Genomic DNA, 24,621 nt, shown 5'->3' with positions numbered 1-24,621 from the left:
AATTATAACTCTTGGTGCACTGTTGCTTGGTGTGTGAATTACTGAATATTCATCAATAGGAACTAATCTGGAATTGTTAGGGTTCATTTCAAATGAACATTCACATTCACCTGGTTAATTCTAACAATAAGTCGTAGTAAAATGTCATATTTGCATAATCACTTTCAGGTTTTGTCAGTTTTGGCATTGCAGTACATTATATGAAAAGGTTAGTCGCTACATGTTCATTCAGCTGCTTCCTAAACCCAAGCAACGTGTACCATTGCTTTTTAAACTCCTTTACACGGTATGATGCTGGTATTTCATGAGAAGCTGTTGAAGATTTGTTTGATGTGCAAAAAAGGTTAAAACATTTTTTTTTTCTAAAATAACTTAGAACACTGAATTGCAGTTATTCAGTTTTCAGTATGAAAACAAAAAGAATCAAGGAAAATGCAAACATTTTTACATATAATTATTATTATTATTATTATTTATTTCTTAGCAGACGCCCTTATCCAGGGAGACTTACAATCGTAAGCAAAAACATTTCAAGCGTTACAATACAAGTAATACAATAAGAGCAAGAAATACAATAACTTTTGTTCAAGCAAAGTACAAGTTTGACAAACCACAATTCAATAATACAGCAGGTAATAGTGATAGTTACATCAGGATATGATTAAATAGTGATAGTACTACAGGTTAAAAACTTGGCAGATTACAGTATTCTGAAGTACAGGATTAAATGCAGTAAAATAGGGGGCTGATAAGAGCAAAATAAAGCACATTTACTTGAAGGGTGATAGTGTCCCAGGATACAAACAGAGGAGTTCTACAGGTGCTCTTTGAAGAGGTGGGTCTTAAGGAGGTGCCGGAATGTGGTCAGGGACTGGGCAGTCCTGACATCTGTAGGAAGGTCATTCCACCACTGCGGAGCAAGGGTGGAGAAGGAGCGGGCTTTGGAGGCAGGGGAGCGTAGCGGTGGTAGAGCTAGTCTTCTAGTGCAGGCGGAGCGGAGAGGTCGAGTGGGGGTGTAGGGAGAGATGAGGGTCTGGAGGTAGCTGGATGCAGACTGGTCAAGGCATCTGTAGGCTAGTACAAGAGTCTTGAACTGGATGCGAGCGGTGATCGGGAGCCAGTGGAGCGAGCGGAGTAGTGGAGTAGCGTGGGCGAAGCGAGGCAGAGAGAACACCAGGCGGGCAGCAGAGTTCTGGATGAGCTGGAGCGGACGGGTGGCGGACGCAGGGAGGCCAGCCAGGAGGGAGTTGCAGTAGTCTAGGCGGGAGAGTACCAGGGCCTGGGCCAGGAGCTGGGTAGCATAGTTGGTGAGGAAGGGTCGGATTCTTCGGATGTTGCTCAGGAAGAATCGGCAAGTCCTTTCATGTCTAATTTAATAAAAGCCTGGGGTAGAAAGGAAGAATAATCCTGCTATTCTGCAATTCAATTTGCTGTATATTTCTTTTCATTACAGTGGTTGTAGTTTAAAGTCCTACTTCTGAATTATAAGGCTTTTAAGGAACTTGGCCCTGATTACATCTGTGAGCTGGTGACGCCATCCACTCCAGGTCGTTCTCGTTATTCCTCTCACTTATCTCTACTCTCAGTTGCTCCTTTCTATGGGTGGAAGAGCTTTTTCTAATCATGCTCCCAGACTGTGGAATTCACTCCCTGAGAGTATTTTAACAAATAGGTTAAAAACATATCTTTTTTATTTGGCTTATTCTTAATTGTTCAGTGCTTTGTGATAACTCTGTTATGAAATGCACTATATAAAAAGCAATTATCTTGTATTGTATTGTATTGTATTGTCTTGTATTGTATTGTATTGTATTGTATTGTAATGTATTGTATCATTTCATAAATGTAGCATGTTGTAGACTTCCATTGGCTATATTGGTCTCAAATGTGCAGTTGTTAAAGAAACACACTTGCTTGCTCACCTGGACAGTGAAATTGTCCTCACTCATTCAATGCCTTCTCTCCACCATTAACCAACCAGCTGCTTCCCCTAGAGATTGGTGTAACATGCTTTGACCAGAATATGATTGCTACAACATGTGTTTTTGTCCAAACTGCACATTTGAGACCTATGGAATAAAGAGTAATCTTTTTTTTTGTCAGCTACAACCACAAGTGGAATTGAAATTTAACCCATCTTGTGTTTTATATTTCCATTTGGATAAACGTTTGTCTACATTTAAAGTTATGATCGAGTGCTATTGATGACAGACTATTGCTCATTCTAATAAGAGGTTAGAAAGTTAATTTTAAAGTTGTGTTAGCTACCACTGACTCACTAGTGGACATACTTAGGTGGCCACTTTAACCCATTAAGTGCCATTGTCCTCATTTGAGGCTACTTTGTAATTTTTTGGAGAATCTACCTGTTATTTAAATGCTCTCTTTAAATATATTGTTATGATAATCTACTCTAATTTTGTTAACCGCAGAAGTTAAGTCTAAATGTAATTGTTAATTCTGCAAAGTCCTTCAGATGGTGTTATGAAGCCTCAATATAAAAAATGAACCTGAAGCCAGTGATGATAAAGCTCCATTTTGTAGGTGTTGAGCTTCCTAGCCGGCGTGAAATGTCACTGGTTTGATTACACCGTGTAACAATTTTTTTTTTTTTTTGGTTCCTGGGTATTAAGTGTTATTTCTCAATTGCTTATGCCTCAAAAGTATAGAAAATGGCTATTATTCCCCACAAACTTTGCTTTTGTGACCAGGACAGTGATATTTTGAAATTTACCTATTTTCCAGAACATTCCAGATAGATTCAGTGCTGAGTAAACTTGGAGTAACTTCCAGAACTTTCTAGAACTTTCCAGTAATATAAATAGTAATATAAATACAGGGGCCTTAAGCCCACCAGTTCAGTTTTGTTCCAGCTGCCTAAGTGGATATATATCTGCATTTTTCTGAGATGGCATCAAGGTCATAGGAGACTTCAAAATGGTGGCATTCCTGATGGGTCTCCAATGCGGTTTTACCAAGTTTCCCTGCTATCTTTGCCTTTGGGACAGCAGGGACACCAAGGCGCACTACCACAGGCGGGACTGGCCACAGCGGACCGAGTTCTCTGTGGGGAGGAACAACGTCAAGTGGCAGCCACTGGTGGACCCCCGGAAGGTGCTGATGCCACCACTGCACATCAAATTGGGCCTTATGAAACAATTTGTCAGAGCTCTAGATAAGGAGTCGGCAGCCTTCAAGTACCTTCAAGACTTCTTCCCTAAGCTGTCTGAGGCAAAGGTCAAAGCCGATATCTTCGTCGGACCACAGTTAAAGAAGATCCTGGAGTGCAATGAATTCTCCAAGAAGCTCACTAGTAAGGAGAAAGCGGCTTGGAACAGCTTTGTCGCAGTGGTTCGGGGCTTCCTGGGCAATCACAAGGCCGAAAACTATGTGGAGCTGGTTAAGACTCTGGTGAAGAACTACGGCACAATGGGCTGTAGGATGTCCCTCAAAGTCCATATCCTTGATGCTCATCTTGATAAATTCAAGGAGAACATGGGAACGTACTTGGAGGAGCAAGGCGAGCGCTTCCACCAGGACTTTGAACACCGCTACCAAGGACAGTATAACGAGAACATGATGGGAGACTACATTTGGGGGTTGATTTGTGAAAGTGATTTACAGTATAATCGTAAATCTTGAAAAACTACTTACTTCTAAATCTTTTGTAGTCATTTTTGTATTACTTTAGTATAAATACATGTTAATTTGGATTCATATGTTGTTTTTTTCTGACTTTATGTGAACGAAAAGACACAAATTCGCCCGTTTTCTCATTGGAAATAGGTAAATTCTCAATGAAGCATTCTGCAGTTGCGTTTCCTTTAAGCCAATAGGGGGTGATTTTCCGATGTTGGAAACCTAGATAGTCGCTGGACTGTTTGAAGTTGTGACTCGTGAATGGCGGTCCGTTGTTTACTTGCTGCGGAATGCTAAATGACGAGAATATTTTATCGAGAACAGGTATGACTGTCCTTGCTTACCAGTTCCACTGCTGGGTATCTGGAATATTCATCGGTCATGACTAGAAGATAGTCTCTTGACAGGAATGGTCCACAAAAGTCTATGGAAACGTGTAACCATGTCCCTGGAGGTAGTGGTGTCATATATAACGGTTCCAGTGTGTTCAGAGGTAGTAAAGCTCTGCAGGGATACAAGACGTAATCATTAATTCAACTTGTTTGTCAATCCTAGGAAACCAGACTTTCTCACGCAAGAGCTGTTTGGTCTTGACAACACCTTGGTGTCCTGCATGAGCTAGTGACAAGGCTTGAGCTTGTAGACTTGTTGGAATAATAATTCTGGTTCCTCTCAGTATGATGTCAGCTGCATGTGAGATTGTTAGTTCATGTCTGATCATGTGGAAGGCTTTGAGTATGTCTTTATCTTCTCTGGATAAATTGTCATTTATGTTCCAGTCACCTGTATGTAGATTGTTAATGAGATGCTGAAGTATTGGATCTTTTGCAGTTTCTCGTTGGATGTCCTGTATTTTCATGGTTTTGGGAACAGCATTAGTTGCAAGAACATGTATCTTCTCTTCTGCACTGCTTGATATTTTGTTGTGCTGATTAGTTGACTGTGTTAGTGGGTGTCTTGCCATGTAGTCTGCTGGGTTGTCTTTGCCTGGTTTGTAAGTTACCTTGAAATTGTACGGTTGTTGGCGTAGTCCCCATCTCTGTATGCAAGCTGGTGGTTTTGATCTTGGATTGTTGAATATCAGTTCACAGTGTTCACAGCTACAGCTCCAAACGATGGCGAGTGCTTCTTTCTCTGTTTGCGAGTATCGTTGTTCTACAGGTGTTCATGCTCTGCTGGCATATGCTATAATTTTTGCTATGTTTTGGAAAGTGTCTGTTTGAGCTAAGACAGCACCTCAGCCGACAGAGCTTGCTTCGACTGTAACTTCTGTTTGTTTCATTGGATCAAAATACCATTACTGAACTGCTTGTTAATTTTTGTTTAAGTTGGTCAAGTGCCAATTCATGTTTTCTTTTCCCAGGTCCACGTTGTATCTTTCTTTGTGAGCTCTCGAAGCGGATCAGTGATGGTTGCAAAGTTTGGAACAAACCTGCCACAGTAGTTTGCCATGCCCAAAAGACTTCGCATTTCATTAGGATTGTTTGGTGCGCTGAGGTTGCTGATGGAATCTATTTTCTTCGGATCTGGAGTTATTCCATTTTTTGAAAAAAACGTAACTATAGAATTCCAATGAGCTTTTGTTAAATTCACATTTCGGTTTATTTAGTGGGAGGCCTTTGTCATAAATTCTTTGGAATGCTGTTTTGAGTGCTTGATCATGTTCTTTCTAGGTGACACTATAGATAAGGATGTCGTCACTGAAATTTTTAACTCCTGGTATGCCTTGTAAGACAAGCTGTATTGTGTTTTGAAACACTTCTGCAGCTGATGATGTGCCAGAATTGAGATATTTGTAGCGTCTAAGTCCTACATGTTTGGAAAAAGTAGTTATGTATCTGGATTCTGGAGCAAGTTCCAGTTGATGGTATCCTGCATTGAGATCCAGCTTGGAGAAAACAGTAGCCCCATTCAAATCATGTATTATGTTATCCACTGTGGGAGAGATATGACGTTCCCTTAATAGGCTTCTTTGGTGTTGGTACTGCTACAATTGGTGAAACCCATTCCCAGTTGTTGTAAGCGATCGAGTTCTTGTTCCACTTTCTTTCTGATGTGGAAAGGGATTCTTCTGTGTGGCTGTACTACTGGTTGCACGGTTGTTTTCTATCTGTAGTTTACATTGCATATAGTGTATACATATTCTTCTGTGCGGGAAGATTCATTTTCGTTCTCAGTCGTTTCAGCATCGTTGTTAGGTTTAGATTGAACTTTGTTGATCGTTGGTTTTCTTTTGTAGTGTGATTTGTTTTCTATTTCACGGTCTATGCTGCCCTCTTGTGGTTTCGAGCGGCAGTGCTCCGCAAAATGGCTTTCTGTAGCAGTTACACAGTATGTCTCTCGCAGGGCAACATGCTTGCCTTCCTACTCTCGATGAAGAGCAGCTTAGTATTATTTACGATTTTATTTCTCTATCAATGTCCGTGAATTCACAGTTGGCTGCGTGTTGTCTCAGTCGTTTGTGGTATTCATCTAACGATTCTCCTGTCTATCATACACCTTTTCTCCTGCAAAATGCAGTAACATGGCCCGTTTTTGTATACTGTTTTCTATACTGGAAGAAATTAGAAAGTTATCGAACCTTTGGTGCCATTTTTTTTCCATCTCGGAACTACAGAACACGGGTCAATATCAATGTTATTTTTATTTTTTTTCGACTTACAATTTCGGTGTTCTTTTTTTCAGAATCCTCGTCGCCAATTTAGTGTTGTGAGTGTTACAATGAAGACACTGACATATTATTATTTGTTTATTTAGCAGACGCCTTTATCCAAGGCGACTTACAGAGACTCGAGTGTGTGAACTATGCATCAGCTGCAGAGTCACTTACAACTACGTCTCACCTGAATAACGGAGCACAAGGAGGTTAAGTGACTTGCTCAGGGTCACACAATGAGTCAGTGGCTGAGGTGGGATTTGAACCGGGGACCTCCTGGTTACAATCCCTTTTCTTTAACCACTGGACCACACATATAGAGGTAATGCTGTTCTATTTTAAAACTCCTGCTGTCGCTCCGCATACTGTCATACTTAAGTAACATTCTTATCTAGACACGTCACACTGTTTGTAAGACTATCTACATACGTCACTGACATATAACAATCACTAACTGGAATTAAGTCTTTACAAGCCACAGTATCATTATTACGCATTATTATTGTGGCAGATGAGAAGATTAACAACTTGTCTAAACGTGTGATTCTGAGTTGTTCTGCTTCACAGTGACCAAGTTCATTGAAAGCAAAGAGAGAAGACACATTTCTCTTACAAGTAATGGAATCCACAAATTACATAAAATATATGAATTAAACTCGGCAGGACGCGTATTGAGTGTGATAGCCCTGGGCTGGACAGAACAAATAATTTGCATAGTGCTCTTGCGTGTGCGCCTGTGCTACTCCACTATAAAAAACATATATGAAAATGAAATGTGCTCTTCCACTGATTGTCTTGTACGGTACTGAATGCTCAGCGAATCTGTGATGGATTACTCAACTGTTAGTCTCTATCAGTGTATCGTAGATTGATTGGTATGGCCTGTTGGGTAATATCCCAGCGTGTTCATGTTTCAGTAGCTGCGTCTGCCTGTTGTGTAGTGTGTCTATGAGTTAGGAGTTTTTCTTGACTTTGCTAACTTAACGCACGTTTCTTTTACAGTGTTGTTTCAGTAATTAACCGAAAATGGCAAGTGATGGCACCGCGAAGCTCTCCAAAAACGTATTACGGATGAAGGTAGTGTATCTGTTTTGCATTGGTCATGGATTTTGCAGTCGGCGGCAGGCCTGCTTGTAAATTGACGTGCATTAGGTTAATATAACTAGTAAGACACAATGGTCACAAGATGAATAAAGACGATAATACATATATATCTATCTTCTTACTGTTGGCAGTGTTCACAAAATGTAGGACGAAATTAAATACAGTACAAACCAACATAATTTTACAGAATGTCCTTTTCTAAGACTTGAGAAGTTCTACACAGTTAGTTAACCAAAGCGAGGTACCACTGCACAATGCACGCGAAAAACTTGACTTTATTTATTTACAGCCTTTTAAATTGCCACCGCATATTGCCCTGGTCTTGTGAATTAATTATACAATCATGGTTTCCAATTATCAACAAACACAGACGTGTGAGAGCGAAGTACAGCATTGCCATTTGTCAGTGCCCAGTGCACATCAAATACGAGTATAAATTAAACACTTATTTTTAAAAATAACACATTTTTAGATATACTCATATAGTATAACATTTCGCAATACAGATCATCTTTAATTCAGTGCGTTGATAGCTAATACACGCGTTTATTAAGTCTTGTCTTCATGGGTAGAGAGCATCACTAATTATGGATATATCTATGTTTATTCCATAAGTGGGGGACTATATATATATATATATATATATATATATATATATATATATATATATATATATATATATATATATATATATAATTAGCTTGCAGCTTTCATTTTATGGCTACACATGAATAATTGGAAAACATGTTTACAGTGTTTGGCGCCCCCAAGTGACTCAAAAATTCTATCAAATATGTCTGGCATATATAGCCTCACACACTAGTATCTAAACAAAGAATTTTTGGTAACCCATTACTTCAATTTGAAAAAGTAGTTAACAAATGTGTCATTATTTTTGGTTTAACATGCAGTTATTTAGTTTTCAGCCAAATATATGTGTACAAAAGTCTTTAGAATGTTATTTTCCATATATATATATATATATATATATATATATATATATATATATATATATATATATATATATATATGCGCACAGAAGCTCCTCAAGAGTAGTCCAGGGGCTCATATATCATCCAGATTCCACTGCACTTTCTTGATGTGTGCTATACAACACAATGCTTTTATCCATTTCAAAGAACTAAGGCAAGCAGCCTGTCCCAGGTTTGAATTGCATTTAATATCTGCATGAAATGCTAGAGAGCCCAGTAATTGCCTCCTGCTTTATATCCCAAAGCAAGGAAGTGCATGAGAAGTTAAAATTGCTTGCTTCGTAAAATAATGTGGGTATTGTGTGGGTCGGGGAGTGAACCTGCCATTAATCATGAACGTACAGAAAGACAAAAGTATGAACAACTGCACAGTTTGTCTGTTTCAAAGATAGTGTTTTATGCAGGTAGATTTTCCATTTGAGACCTTTACAGTTATAATATTGGTATCTTTAAGGTTTTCTGTCTTTCGGTTGCAACAGCCACACTTCATTAACATCTGTGACTGTAGTCATTTGGCACCATTATTTGTGTATCGAAGAACACATTGTGAATTTGATGTTTGTCATGTTGAAGAGGAGATTGTAAATCACATTATGCAAGTTATTTATTTCTATTGCTAAATGTTTTTTTCCACAATTTCTGATGTGGTATTTATCCCAATAAATATAGAAATATCATATTCAAACTTGTGATATTGTTTGCTTGGTTGAACTAGTTTATGCAGCGTGGGCTGGATGCAGAGACGAGAAAGCAGTTGGAAGAAGAAGAGAAGAGGATAATCAGTGATGAACACTGGTACCTGGATTTACCAGAGCTCAAGGAGAAAGAGTAAGACTGGAATTCATTGCTAGCTTGCGAAGTTCAAATATAGATCTCTCTCCTGATTAATAACCACTTAGGCTATTCAGTGAGCCATTACCAAATTTTGAAAAGGTGATTGAGAATTAAGTCAATGTCAATTGTGTGGTTTCAGGTTAGGTAGGTATTGTGGATAGGGTGTTGGTGCAGGCATTAATAATAAATGTGTTTTTACTGCTATGAAATGTGTTGACTTGATGTATTGTAAACCAGTTTTATTGATGCTATAGTAATAGTTAATTCTCTTCATGTTACATTTTATTTTTTTAAGGAATTTCATTATAGAAGAGAGGAGTTTCCTACCATGTGAAGACTTGCTATATGGCAGGATGTCATTCAAGGGTTTTAATCCTGAAGTTGAGGTATCAGGTTTACATCTCTTTAATCACAAGTAAAATTAGTTTTGTTACATTAGGATCACAGACCCTGATTAGGTAAATACAATTTCCATGTACAGTATATCAAAGCTGTAGATTAATCAGATGTCAAACCACAAATTATGTATTATAAGTGAACTATTATCTTTTATTATTTTTTTTTTTGTCAGTGTTACATGAAATGCCCACGTGCCAAAGTTAATTAATGATTGTGGAAATTGCTGGAACAGAGTTTTGCATTATTTAGTATGAGGGGAGCTTAACTACTTCAACTGCAGATATTATAAACTGTTTTAGTTGCTGGTCTGCTTACAGTATTATGGATATTTATTTGGCAATAATCTAATGGGAACTTTCAGTGTGACCTAATTAGGCTGCCATATTGAGGTCATAAGACTTTCATAAGAGTTTCTTGGGTATGGCGATAGTACCAGACCTGGGATCAATACAACTGTAATTTGTAATTGAACTTTGGCACACCTGTGTAATTGTATTTGTATTTGCCATATAATTGATCAATTACAGATAAATTACACACCTTTCCAAGCTTAATCATTCACACTTCCATGTTTTGTGTTACACTGAGCGAACATTCGTCTCATAGTTTCAACCACTTTGTGACCCCATTTGTTTGAATCAACGGTATAGAGTATGTTTCGGTATTTGTGCCTGTGATTACTGCTTGGTACAATAAACAGAGTACACATGTTAACGTGTGGAGCCATTTGTTACTTTTTAGATTTTACAGCAGCATAATTGTAACTAATTGTAATTGAACAAAATAGCATTGTCATTGCAATTTCAGCAAACAAGTCTGCCGTAATTGATTATCCGCAGGTCTGAATAGTACATATCTATTTTACATCTTGTTTAAAAACCATAATGCTATTCCCTTTACATTCTGTCCCCAGGGGTGCTTTGGTTCTGTCTAAAACTCCCATTTCGGGTTCCTATTTAACATTGTTCTGCAGAAACTCATGACCCTGATGAACTCCCAGAATAGGACTGAGGATGTTGAGGAAGAGGAGCAGAATAAAACGGGAGTGGATGTTTCAGACGAAGAGATGGCAAGGAGGTAAGCAAGGAACTTTGTCCGCGCTACGGACTCAGAAATGGGTTGCTCTGAAAGGGCTTTCTGGCAGTTGTCATAAACACTGTGATTCAGTTGGTCTTTTTCACTGCTGCAGTTTCCTGAGTGGTCTCATGAGAATTACTCTCATATTATGTTTGTTTTCTTCTTACATTTGTTAAGGTGCTTTGACTGAGTTCAGGAGCTGCTCTTCAGTTCTAGTTGCCTGACATGTTGTAATGTAGACTAGATCAGCCAAAGTGGCTTTATATGGTAAATAAGTGGATTCACCATTTTCATGTATTGCCAGCAAAACAACAAGAAACGTAATCAAAAATAGAGAATTACTAATCGGCACTGGCTCTTCCTTCTCTAAAGACACTATAACTGACCGTTACATGTTGCATATGACAGGCAGCAATAACTGAAGAGAAGCGCCACAACTCTGATAAAAGCAACTTAATAAACCTAGTTTTTGAGTAAGCTACTTGCAGTACTGTTTAAATGTAAAAAGTGATTTTCACAGATTGTGTTTTTTCCTGCAGATATGAGAGCTTGGTGGGGAGCATCAAAAGGAAATTTACTAAAAAGCGGAACCGCCCAGTAATTCAAGGAGAGGACAACGTTAACAGCAACATTAGGAGTCCCAAAATCAAGAAGGTGTTCTTAAAACCACAAGACTAGAAAAGGGAATTAAACAGGATACATTTATAAGGACAATTGACTGGCAAGTGAGTGTCAAAGGAGGGAGGAAATTAGTTTTTATATCTTGGTGTTTTTTGTGTTCCTGGTGACCCTGAGTTCATGATGATTGAATTGTTAGCTTTTAAACATATTTCTTAAATTTTAAAATGGGTGTTATACATCCTTCTTTTTTAGCCACTAAGTAGAATAATATCAGCTCATCAAGAATAGTAAAATGTTGTCTTTACAAAACGTATCCAATATAGGTTTTGATTCTGCCAACATTAATTATTGAGAACTTTATTAAAGTTCTTTGTGCTCACGCTGTTCAGCATTGGCTGCAATTCCTTCACCTTATCAAGAGATCTAAACAGATATGAAGTTGCCTTGTACTTGCTATTCAACTACAGAAAAAGCTCTGAATTAGGGCAACATATTTGAACTTCACCTGCTTATAGTTCGACATGATTTTGTTTAAATAAGTATACATTGTTCTAATCTTGCCTTATGAAATATCCAGACAGTGTCAAGTTTTCATCCAACACATTTATTGAATCTGTACAAGGTATTGGTATTGATCAGTGGTATCGAAACCAATGTTCATCCTGTGACTGAATTGAATTGTTGTATGAAAATAGTCCAGTGTTTGTATACATGGGGAAACAGATCAACATGACTAAAAAAACAAACAAATACATGACATGTTGCACTTAGGGACAGTTCAGAATGACTAGTACATATGTGTGTTTGTATTTACCTGTATAAATGAGGTGCATGACGTGTGTATTTACCTGTATAAATGAGGTGCATGACTTTGGTCTGTTGTAAATACTTTGTCATAATGACTAAACAAAGTAAACCATATAATGTATTTTAAGATAACCCACTGCTTCTTGAATGTTTTACTGCCTATTTTTAACAAGGTGACCGGTCTGTGTTTTGATTCTGAAGACTCAAAAAGCATGATGTTATTCCTAAGTAAAACGAATGAGAAAGTCAAGTAGGCAAACGCCTTCAATGCAGATTAAAGCACTGGCAGAAACGTTTGCCTTATCATTTTTATCTCTGTTTATACATCTTGATTTTTCTTGATGTGTCATTCCCTGTGCTGATCAGCAACAAGTTATTTAATACCCAGCTGACAACCAGCACTTCTCCAGTAAAGAATTGCATGCTTAAGATTTTGTAAAGGTTTACAAAGAGAGAGAAGGTGGGGTGCAGTAGTGTCTTAGGCACTGAATTTTTAAGCATCTTCACAGTAGGAGCATTGCATAGTCCTGAGGCTCCAAAACTACTTGACCCTGGTCTGAAGGTGGTGTTTTGAGGTCCTGTGTGGTTTAACAGCTTGATGTAATGAAACCTCAAGAGCTGAAAAAGAACCTTCTGCAAGCATGCTTGGTTAATGTTTTATATCTCTTTACTGGGGGTGGCATTGAGGTTTGTGTGAGAGCAGAGGTGGTTTCACAAGACTCACAGAGAGTTTCAATTTAATTAAATGGAACAAATAATAAAAAATAATAATAAAAAAAAAAAAATATATATATATATATATATATATATATAGCTAGGATGATCAAGGGTTTTTCAAGTTTTGAATGTTCTTTCAAAATTCAAATACATATTCAAATATTCTTGCGTTTTTGAATAAGCTGAACAAAATAGAAAATTACCATATCAGTACAGGAGCGAAACCCTCTTCAGAAGAGTAGAATGTGTATCATTTATTTAGTTTTGGTTTGCTTCGTAGGAAATCTTTTGTGATTCTATAAATTATCTTGTAGAAACAAATACAACATGGTCATATATATTTTCAAAATACATCAAGCAGTGTTTGTTGGAATTTTTGTCCCAGCACTAAAAATTATATAGATCTAGTAGTAAATTAATATTTTAATGAATTCTCTGTTGCACATATCATCATACCAGCAAGGAGTCCACATTTTTTTTTTTTTTATTCTGCTTTCTTTCATCCAAATCAGATACCAACCATTCTGTCAAATGGTTGTTTCTGGCTGATAACATATTGATAGTCAGATTTAGTGATGTATTTTATTGTTAACAGACACAAGTTTATTTTCTAATGCCACACCAAACTTCTCTTCGAGCACCTTCTCCACTTCTTCATCAGGGACTGTAGACACGTCAATCAGATCAACCCCTTCCTGGTAGTTATAGGTGACCTCACAGTAAGTCCACCCAATCAGAGCGCGAAACCCAGTGGCGGCCTGCAAGGAGCAGACAGACTTATTGGTGAACAAGGATTCCGGAGACGTCTGGAAAAAAGTGCACGTCTCAGTGAAATCTTTAATTTGTCGTGGCACCAAAGTAAAACTGTAAACCTTTTTAAAAAGAGAATTGGCCAATAGGGAGGAAACACCAAAGCTTTCATTTGGGACATCAGACCTGCGTCCAGTCTTCTGCAGGTTCCAAACACCCTTGTCTTCATCAAGACGAAAGACGCCAGGAAGCTGAGGCTGGTCCTTCCCTGAAATGAGTTCCAGGGGCTGCCAGATTTGCCAGAAGATTCCATAACCCACATCAGCTATGTATGGCTTCCCATCAACGAGCACTTTGATGAAGAGATGAGACTCAAAGCAATTTGGCTGGAGGCCAGGTACCTTTGCTCCCAGGTAAGTAACATCATACCCTATCTCTTTCAACACCCAGGAGAAGAGCTGGTTGTTTTCATAACACCACCCCCCTCGTTTGTTTCTCACAAGTTTGTTGTAGATGGTTTCCAGGTCTAAGGTGATCTTCTCCCCACAGTGAATGCTGAGGTTTTCAAACGGGATCGACCTGATGTGGTGTTCATGGAGTTCGGTCAAAGTTTTTAGATCTGCTTTGTGATTAGGCTCTTTGTAGCCGATTCTTGCAAAATACTCAGTCAGATTCATTTTCTCCTGTTAAAGAAAAATATTTTCATACCATGGGGGTGGGGACAAAACCAAACCCTCTTGTCTAAGAATTTGACCTCATTTGACCACTGAAGACTTAACAAGAGTCTTTCTAGCATTATAATAAGGTTCTTTTAATATTGTTACATAGTCTACCTTTGAGTGTTTTATTATAGGCAGAGATAAACAATTAAGCACCTAGCCTTCAATGTACTTTATCATAGATTAAATAGGCTTAATACAATTATATAAGAAAAAAAATTACCAAAGGAATAAGTGCAATCAAAATAGGACATGCTAGATAGAGCTAGCGTACCATGCCCCCCAAAACCTACATTTATAGTACAATAGTCTCCGTGTAGAGAGCACCTAAGAGAGCACTTTGCCTAAGAGAACACCCTAAAAATAATTGGACATATCAAATTGGGAAAAAATAATAAAAATAATTGGCAATGACTAAATAAAAAAAAAAACTGCCATCTCTGCCTCTGAGTCTCTGCTTTGCTGCCTAAAAGCCTCTGCACTTACACTATCCTGTCACAATACTATACTATTATTGATATACATCTATTTGAGTTGTTCTTATTAATGTGTATCTGTAATAAAATAAAATTTGTGAAAAATAAAAATATAAAGAATTTTACAGGGCTCTAATACAGTGTATGTCACCATGACCTAGAGATGCTTATACATCTTGCTAATGAATTTCCATACTAGTTTTCCAAGTGGGTGACGTGGTGCAGCATCTAAAAGTGTGCAGTGCTTTTATCAGCAAAATAGCAGAGACACTGTATTCCATGTATCTCTTCACATTGTCATGCTTAATCAATTTAAAGCTATGATGAATATTAGAATGATCTGTCTGTGTGAAAACAGAATACACCTTTCTCATTGTAAAGGACTGATATACTGTACAAAACATAGCCCTTGATCATCACGCTTCATTAATCATTTGGAATATATATGATGTGTCAGCTATTTCAGATTCAGTTTGTTAACTGTTACACCATGCTTAAAAACAAGTAGTTAATAATTGACTACATTAACACACAGTTTGACAGAGCCTAAGGCTCTTTACAATCCTACTGCAAGCTTTAAAAAATTGCATTTGGGTGATCTCCAAACCACAAAATAAAAATAAATAAATAAATAAATAATTGTGTTACAGGTGAAAATGTAAAATTAGAATGAAAAGAAATCAATATCTGAGGAGTAAAGATTTATAGGAGGGACTTTATAACTTGTTTTTAAGGCTTCTTGGTGGTTTACTGCTGAACAAAACAAGGTACTTACCCACAAAATATCCAGAACACTGCAAGCAGAATGGGACCTTCTTGTACCTAAAGCTGTGGTGAGGACTGTAATGGGTTAGATACAGTACACAGGTTACCAGCATTTACCTATTTCATGTATTGTAACTATCTTCTAAGGCCAGGAAGCTGTAAGTATGATTCCTTGAAGCTTCTAGAGTGTTTTAGGGTTGTGTCTTGGGGGCGGAGTTGTTCAAAGTCCCGTAAAAAGACAGCAGAAAACTCATTTTTAACCACCTTTGTTCCTCTCACTTATCTCTACTCTCTGTTGCTCCTTTCCCCCTTGTCTCTATGGGTGGAAGATCTTTTTCCAATCACGCTCCCAGACTCTGGAATTCTCTCCCTGAGAGTATTTTAACAAATAGGTTAAAAATGTATCTTTTTTTTTTTTATTTGGCTTATTCTTAATTGTTCAGTGCTTTGTGATAACTCTATTATGAAATTCACTATATAAAAAGCTATTGTATTGTATTGTATTATATTGTATAATTTCATAAATCTAGCCTGTTGTGGACTTCCATTGTCTATATTGGTCTCATGTGCAATTGTTTAAGAAACACACTTGCTTGCTCACCTGGACAGTGAAATTGTCCTCACTCTTTCAACGCCTTATCTCCACAATTAACCAATCAGCTGCTTCCCCTAGTGACTGGTGTAACATGCTTTGACCAGAATATGATTGCTACAACATGTGTTTTTGTCCAAAGTGCACATTTGAGACATATGGAATTAAGAGTAATCAATTTAGCTACAACCACGAGTGGAACTGAAATTTAAGACCGATTTAACCCATCTTACTTGTGTTTTATATTTCAATTTGGAATAAATGTTTGTCTACATTTAAAATGATAATAATAATAATATTATAATATCTTTATATAGCACCTTTCATAGTGGACCACCATCACAAAGTGCTTTACAGTGGTAGGCTGTGAACTGTGCATTATATGCAGAGTCACTTACAGTAGGACATTGCTTTAACATCTCATCCGCAGGATGGAGCAGAAGGAGGTTAAGTGACTTGCTCAGTGACTTTCTGGTTACAAGGCCTGGACCACTCTGCCTCCTGATTGAGTGCTATTGATGACAGACTATTGCTCATTCTAATAAGAGGTTAGAAAGTTTTGTTGTGTTAGCTACCACTGACTCACTAGTGGACATACTTAGGCGGCCACTTTAACCCATTAAGTGCCATTGTCGTCATTTGAGGCTACTTTGTAATTATTTTGGAGCATCTACCTGTTATTTAAATGTTCTCTTTAAATATATTGTTATGATAATCTACTCTAATTTTGTTAACTGCAGAAGTTAAGTCTAAATGTAATTGTTAATTCTGCAAAGTCCTTCAGATGGTGTTATGAAGCCTCAATATAAAAAATGAACCTGAAGCCAGTGATGATAAAGCTCCATTTTGTAGGTGTTGAGCTTCCTAGCCAGCGTGAAATGTCACTGGTTTGATTATAGGCACATCTAACTTGACTGTCCTCAGAATAAAATGCAGCAGTTTGTAGCCAAAATGAAGGATTTATGTTTTTTTCTGTGAAAAAAAAATATACCATTACTGATCAGTCGTGCTGTGGTCAGACTGAAGTGCACCGGGAGGCTGTTGCGGAAGATGACAGCTGCAGATGACTAACACTTGACAGGTGTCTATCTCTTGAGCAAGCTGTATCGAACAGTATAGTACATAGGTTGTAGCCATTTCACAAAAAGGTATATATCGTCTTTCTTAGGAAAATACATGTCAATCTTTAAAAAAAATAACCATTTAATTTGTGTGCAGTACAAGACACAGTATCATTATTTCACATTACGATTGTGGCAGGTGAGAAGATTACAACTTGTCTAAAACAAGTGTGGTTCTGAGTTGTTCTGCTTCACAGTGACCAAGTTCATTGAAAGCAAAGAGAGAAGACACATTTCTCTTGCAAGTAATGGAATCCACAAATTACATAAAATATATACATCAAACTCGGCAGGACGCGTATTGAGTGTGATAGCCCTGGGCTGGACAGAACTAATAATTTGCATAGTGCTCTTGCGTGTGCGCCTGTGCTACTCCACTATAAAAAACATATGAAAATGAAATGTGCTCTTCCACTGATTGTCTTGTACGGTACTGAATGCTCAGCGAATCTGTGATGGATTACTCGACTGTTAGTCTCTATCAGTGTATCATAGATTGATTGGTATGGCCTGTTGGGTAATATCCCAGCGTGTTCATGTTTCAGTAGCTGCGTCCGCCTGTTGTGTAGTGTGTCTATGAGTTAGGAGTTTTTCTTGACTTTGCTAACTTAACGCACGTTTCTTTTACAGTGTTGTTTCAGTAATTAACCGAAAATGGCAAGTGATGGCACCGCGAAGCTCTCCAAAAACGTATTACGGATGAAGGTAGTGTATCTGTTTTGCATTGGTCATGGATTTTCGGCGGCAGGCCTGCTTGTAAATTGACGTGCATTAGGTTAATATAACTAGTAAGACACAATGGTCACAAGATGAATAAAGACGATAATACATATATATATATATATATATATATATATATATATATATATATATATATATATATATATATATATCTATCTTCTTACTGTTGGCAGTGTTCACAAAATGTAGGACGAAATTAAATATAGTACAAGCCAACATAATTTTACAGAATGTCCTTTTCTAAGACTTGAGAAGTTCTACACAGTTAGTTAACCAAAAGCGAGGTACCACTGCACAATGCACGCAAAAAACGTGATTTTATTTATTTATTTATTTATTTACAGTCTTTTAAATTGCCACCGCATATTGTCCTGGTCTTGCGAATTAATTTGCATTATACAATCATGATTTCCAATTACAGTATAAACAAACACAGACGTGTGAGAGCGAAACTTTTCTGAGTACAGCCCAGTGCACATCAGATACGAGTATAAATGAAACATTTATTTTTAAAAGTAACACATTTTTAGATAAATTATAGTATAACATTTCGTAGTACAGATCATTTTTAATTCAGTGCGCAAATACAAACGTTCATATAATGTTACACACTCATCATAGCTTGCAGCTTTATGGCTACACAGGAATCATTGGAAAACATGTTTACAGTGTTTGGCGCCCCCGAGTGAATCAAATATGTCTGGCATATATAGCCTCATACACTAGTGTCTAAAACAAATAATTTTTGGTAACGCATCACTTAAGTTTGAAAAAGTAGTTAACAAATGTGGCGTTGTTTAGCATGCAGTTATTTCATTTTCGGCCAAATATGTATACAAAAGTCTTCTTTAGAATGTTATTTTCCAGATACCTATGTTTTAAAATTATATATATATATATATATATATATATATAATATATATATATATATATAAAATAAATGAGCTCAAAGAGACAGCTTTCTGTTTTGTTGTTGTTGAGTTTGCTTCCGCCATGGGTTCGGCTGGAGGTGAAGGCATTCCTGATTTTTGTGCAAAGCTCATGGCATTGCTTTTGTAAAAAGCCAAACTTGTGATGGACCAGCATGGCATATCCTATTCTTTAGCTTTCTTCTAAAATTGACAAGAAAATGGTCTGAGAAAAACACGACAATTAGTGGCTGTTTTGAGGAGAAAAGGACACCACAATTTCCATGTGTCTCAGATCTTTTTGCTGTAATGTTGTTTACAACAGTGCATACATATTGAAAAAATAATTCAAATAAAAAAGCGTTTCAAGTTTCTTGGCACAAAGGCGCCTCAAGAATAGGGCCTCATATATCATCCAGATTCCACTGCACTTTCTTGATGTGTGAGCTATACAACACAATGCTTCTATTTGTTTCAAAGAGCTAAGGCAAGCAGCGTGTCCCAGGTTTGAATTTCATTTAATATCTGCACGAAATGCTAGAGCGCCCAGTAATTGTCTCCTGCTTTATATCACAGAGCAAGTAAGTGCATGAGAAGTTAACATTGCTTCCTTCGTAAAATAATATGGGTATTGTGTAGGTGGGGGACTGAACCTGCCATTAATCATGAACGTACAGAAAGACAAAAGTATGAACAACTGCACAGTTTGTCTGTTTCAAAGATAGTGTTTTATGCTGGTAGATTTTCCATTTGAGACCTTTACAGTTATAATATTGGTATCTTTAAGGTTTTCTGTCTTTCAGTTGCAACAGCCACACTTCATTAACATCTGTGACTGTAGTCATTTGGCACCATTATTTGTGTATCGAAGAACACATTGTGAATTTGCTGCTTGCCATGTTGAAGAGGAGATTGTAAATCACATTATGCAAGTTACTTATATTTCAATTGCTAAATATTTTTTTCTGCAGTTTCTGATGTGGTATTTATCCCAGTAAATCTAGAAATATCATATTCAAACTTGTGCTAAAGATAACTTTATTAAGCTGCGGGTTATAACAAACTAACATTTATTTATTTATTTATTAATTAATGATGCCCATGTCCATGGGTATCCTAAATGGTTAGTAGAACATTTCTTTTGAGACACTGGATCGTGTTTCTGTATATCAAACCAGTTGTGAAGTATCAGTAAGTTTTCATTGATTGTACAACTATAATATTGTTTGCTTGGTTGAACTAGTTTATGCAGCGTGGGCTGGATGCAGAGACGAGAAAGCAGTTGGAAGAAGAAGAGAAGAGGATAATCAGTGATGAACACTGGTACCTGGATTTACCAGAGCTCAAGGAGAAAGAGTAAGACTGGAATTCATTGCTAGCTTGCGAAGTTCAAATATAGATCTCTCTCCTGATTAATAACCACTTAGGCTATTCAGTGAGCCATTACCAAATTTTGAAAAGGTGATTGAGAATTAAGTCAATGTCAATTGTGTGGTTTCAGGTTAGGTAGGTATTGTGGATAGGGTGTTGGTGCAGGCATTAATAATAAATGTGTTTTTACTGCTATGAAATGTATTGACTTGATGTATTGTAAACCAGTTTTATTGATGCTATAGCAATAGTTAATTCTCTTCATGTTACATTTTATTTTTTTAAGGAATTTCATTATAGAAGAGAGGAGTTTCCTACCATGTGAAGACTTGCTATATGGCAGGATGTCATTCAAGGGTTTTAATCCTGAAGTTGAGGTATCAGGTTTACATCTATTTAATCACAAGTAAAATTAGTTTTGTTACATTAGGATCACAGACCCTGATTAGGTAAATACAATTTCCATGTACAGTATATCAAAGCTGTAGATTAATCAGATGTCAAACCACAAATTATGTATTATAAGTGAACTATTATCTTTTATTATTTTTTTTTTTGTCAGTGTTACATGAATTGCCCACGTGCCAAAGTTAATGATTGTAGAAATTGCTGGAACAGAGTTTTGCATTATTTAGTATGAGGGGAGCTTAACTACTTCAACTGCAGATATTATAAACTGTTTTAGTTGCTGGTCTGCTTACAGTATTATGGATATTTATTTGGCAATAATCTAATGGGAACTTTCAGTGTGTCCTAATTAGGCTGCCATATTGAGGTCATAAGACTTTCATAAGAGTTTCTTGGGTATGGAGATAGTACCAGACCTGGGATCAATTCAACTGTAATTGTGTAATTTGTAATTGAACTTTGGCACACCTGTGTAATTGTATTTGTATTTGCCATATAATTGATTAATTACAGATAAATTACACACCTTTCCAAGCTTAATCATTCACACTTCCATGTTTTGTGTTACACTGAGCGAACATTCGTCTCATAGTTTCAACCACTTTGTGACCCCATTTGTTTGAATCAACGGTATAGAGTATGTTTCGGTATTTGTGCCTGTGATTACTGCTTGGTACAATAAACAGAGTACACATGTTAACGTGTGGAGCCATTTGTTACTTTTTAGTGTAATTATAATTGCGATTTTACAGCAGCGTCATTGTAACTAATTGTAATTGAACAAAATAGCATTGTTATTGCAATTTCAGCAAACAAGTCTGCCGTAATTGTAATTATCCACAGGTCTGAATAGTACATATCTATTTTACATCTTGTTTAAAAATGACTCTGCTATGCTATTCCCTTTACATTATGTCCTTGAGGGTGTTTTGGTTTTGTTTAAAACTCCCATTTCTGGTTCCTGTTTAACATTGTTCTGCAGAAACTCATGACCCTGATGAACTCCCAGAATAGGACTGAGGATGTTGAGGAAGAGGTGCAAAATAAAACGGGAGTGGATGTTTCAGACGAAGAGATGGCAAGGAGGTAAGCAAGGAACTTTGTCCGCGCTACGGACTCAGAAATGGGTTGCTCTGAAAGGGCTTTCTGGCAGTTGTCATAAACACTGTGATTCAGTTGGTCTTTTTCACTGCTGCAGTTTCCTGAGTGGTCTCATGAGAATTACTCTCATACTGTGTTTGTTTTCTTCTTACATTTGTTAAGGTGCTTTGACTGAGTTCAGGAGCTGCTCTACAGTTCTAGTTGCCTGACATGTTGTAATGTAGACTAGATCAGCCAAAGTGGCTTTATATGGTAAATAAGTGGGTTCACCATTTTCATGTATTGCCAGCAAAACAACAAGAAACGTAATCAAAAATAGAGAATCACTAATCGGCACTGGCTCTTCCTTCTCTAGAGACACTATAACTGACCGTTACATGTTGCATATGACAGGCAGCAATAACCGAAGAGAAGCGCCACAACTTGGATAAAAGCAACTTAATAAACCTAGTTTTTGAGTAAGCTACTTGCAGTACTGTTTAACCCTTTGCGGTCCATTTATTAATCGCGCGTCAGGCACGCCAGGTCTAATTAATTTTCACACGCGCAGTTAATTTTATACGCGCTGTTTAAAAGTATTTTTTTTCACAGTCAAACGGGTTTAAATGGCCCTGCATATCAACAAAGCACACACTAGGCATCTCCAGCCCCTCCCCAGCCTTTTGTTTGCTATAGCGTTCAGCTGTGTAAGAAATAAATAATAATAATAATAATAGTCGTACATACCGATCGATCATCTCCAGATCACTCGTTTTATCACCAAACTCCTCAATAATGCGATCCAAGTCATTATTTTATTACTATAACATCTGAAAAAAGCTCTGCAAATGTCCATGATAGTCTCAGTGCGCTGACGCACTTAGCCAGCTTGTTTATTATGGACGCCCATTATCTGATACCTGATACCATGTATGACTATTCATGAAATACGCCTTTTTTTTTTTTTTTTTTTTTTTTCCCGACTTGTCTCGGCTCCTGTCGCTACCACTCGGCAATTGAATGGTTTTCTCGGCTTTTTCCGGAGAAAAAACGACTAAACACCCGTTTATTGCGTTGCTATAATGATGTCGGACCCAGTCCGACAAAGGACCTGTGAGGAATAATTGCAATGTCGGACCCAGTCCGACAATGGACCGCAAAGGGTTAAATGTAAAAAGTGATTTTCACAGATTGTGTTTTTTCCTGCAGATATGAGAGCTTGGTGGGGAGCATCAAAAGGAAGTTTACTAAAAAGCGGAACCGCCCAGCAATTCAAGGAGAGGACAACGTTAACAGCAACATTAGGAGTCCCAAAATCAAGAAGGTGTTCTTAAAACCACAAGACTAGAAAAGGGAATTAAACAGGATATATTTATAAGGACAATTGACTGGCAAGTGAGTGTCAAAGGAGGGAGAAAATTAGTTTTTATATCTTGGTGTTTTTTGTGTTCCTGGTGACCCTGTGTTCATGATGATTGAATTGTTAGCTTTTAAACATATTTTTTTTAAATTTTAAAATGGGTGTTATACATCCTACTTTTTTAGCCACTAAGTAGAATAATATCAGCTCATCAAGAATAGTAAAATGTTGTCTTTACAAAACGTATCCAATATAGGTTTTGATTCTGCCAACATTAATTATTGAGAACTTTATTAAAGTTCTTTGTGCTCACGCTGTTCAGCATTGGCTGCAATTCCTTCACCTTATCAAGAGATCTAAACAGATATGAAGTTGCCTTGTACTTGCTGTTCAACTACAGAAAAAGCTCTGAATTAGGGCAACATATTTGAACTTCACCTGCTTATAGTTCGACATGATTTTGTTTAAATAAGTATACATTGTTCTAATCTTGCCTTATGAAATATCCAGGCAGTGTCATGTTTTCATCCAACACATTTATTGAATCTGTACAAGGTATTGGTATTGATCAGTGGTATCGAAACCAATGTTCATCCTGTGACTGAATTGAATTGTTGTATGAAAATAGTCCAGTGTTTGTATACATGAGGAAACAGATCAACATGACTAAAAAAACAAACAAATACATGACATGTTGCACTTAGGAACAGTTCAGCATGACTAGTACATATGTGTGTTTGTATTTACCTGTATAAATGAGGTGCATGACGTGTGTATTTACCTGTATAAATGAGGGGCATGACTTTGGTCTGTTGTAAATACTTTGTCATAATGACTAAACAAAGTAAACCACATAATGTATTTTAAGATAACCCACTGCTTCTTGAATGTTTTACTGCCTATTTTTAACAAGGTGACCCGTCTGTGTTTTGATTCTGAAGACACAAAAAGCATGATGTTATTCCTAAGTAAAACGAATGAGAAAGTCAAGTAGGCAAACGCCTTCAATGCAGATTAAAGCACTGGCAGAAACGTTTGCCTTATCATTTTTATCTCTGTTTATGCTGCTTGATGTTTCGTGATGTGTCATTCCCTGTGCTGATCAGCAACAAGTTATTTAATACCCAGCTGACAACCAACACTTCTCCAGTAAAGAATTGCATGCTTAAGATTTTGTAAAGGTTTACAAAGAGAGAGAAGGTGGGGTGCAGTAGTGTCTTAGGCACTGAATTTTTAAGCACCTTCACAGTAGGAGCATTACATAGTCCTGAGGCTCCAAAACTACTTGACCCTGGTCTGAAGGTGGTGTTTTGAGGTCCTGTGTGGTTTAACAGCTTGACGTAATGAAACCTCAAGAGCTGAAAAAGAACCTTCTGCAAGCATGCTTGGTTAATGTTTTATATCTCTTTACTGGGGGTGGCATTGAGGTTTGTGTGAGAGCAGAGGTGGTTTCACAAGACCTACAGAGAGTTGCAATTTAATTA

The 24,621-nt window shown here is 37.2% G+C and overlaps 3 protein-coding genes across 3 annotated transcripts; 2 read left to right on the top strand and 1 right to left on the bottom strand.

Moving 5' to 3' along the window:
* The first annotated feature begins 7,089 nt into the window (after positions 1–7,089).
* LOC117425911 (M-phase phosphoprotein 6-like) lies at positions 7,090–12,261 on the top strand. Its single transcript, XM_034043226.3, has 6 exons — positions 7,090–7,170; positions 7,298–7,372; positions 9,107–9,219; positions 9,521–9,611; positions 10,598–10,701; positions 11,241–12,261. Exons 2-6 carry the CDS (start codon positions 7,322–7,324, stop codon positions 11,377–11,379), a joined length of 498 nt encoding a protein of 165 aa, XP_033899117.1. The 5' UTR covers positions 7,090–7,170; positions 7,298–7,321; the 3' UTR covers positions 11,380–12,261.
* A 253-nt stretch (positions 12,262–12,514) lies between these two features.
* On the bottom strand, positions 12,515–15,901 carry LOC117425909 (arylamine N-acetyltransferase, pineal gland isozyme NAT-10-like). The gene is made up of 2 exons (XM_034043224.3): positions 15,567–15,901; positions 12,515–14,279 (listed from the first exon to the last, which is right to left on the bottom strand). Exon 2 carries the CDS (start codon positions 14,271–14,273, stop codon positions 13,416–13,418), a length of 858 nt encoding a protein of 285 aa, XP_033899115.1. The 5' UTR covers positions 14,274–14,279; positions 15,567–15,901; the 3' UTR covers positions 12,515–13,415.
* A 1,804-nt stretch (positions 15,902–17,705) lies between these two features.
* LOC117425910 (M-phase phosphoprotein 6-like) lies at positions 17,706–24,189 on the top strand. The gene is made up of 5 exons (XM_058993590.1): positions 17,706–17,974; positions 20,162–20,274; positions 20,576–20,666; positions 21,680–21,783; positions 22,987–24,189. Exons 1-5 carry the CDS (start codon positions 17,924–17,926, stop codon positions 23,123–23,125), a joined length of 498 nt encoding a protein of 165 aa, XP_058849573.1. The 5' UTR covers positions 17,706–17,923; the 3' UTR covers positions 23,126–24,189.
* Positions 24,190–24,621: the final 432 nt, after the last annotated feature.

The sequence above is a fragment of the Acipenser ruthenus genome, chromosome 20 (genome assembly GCF_902713425.1).
Source record: "Acipenser ruthenus chromosome 20, fAciRut3.2 maternal haplotype, whole genome shotgun sequence".
NCBI classification, from domain to species: Eukaryota; Metazoa; Chordata; class Actinopteri; order Acipenseriformes; family Acipenseridae; genus Acipenser; species Acipenser ruthenus.
This window is presented reverse-complemented; position numbering and strand designations above follow the sequence as displayed.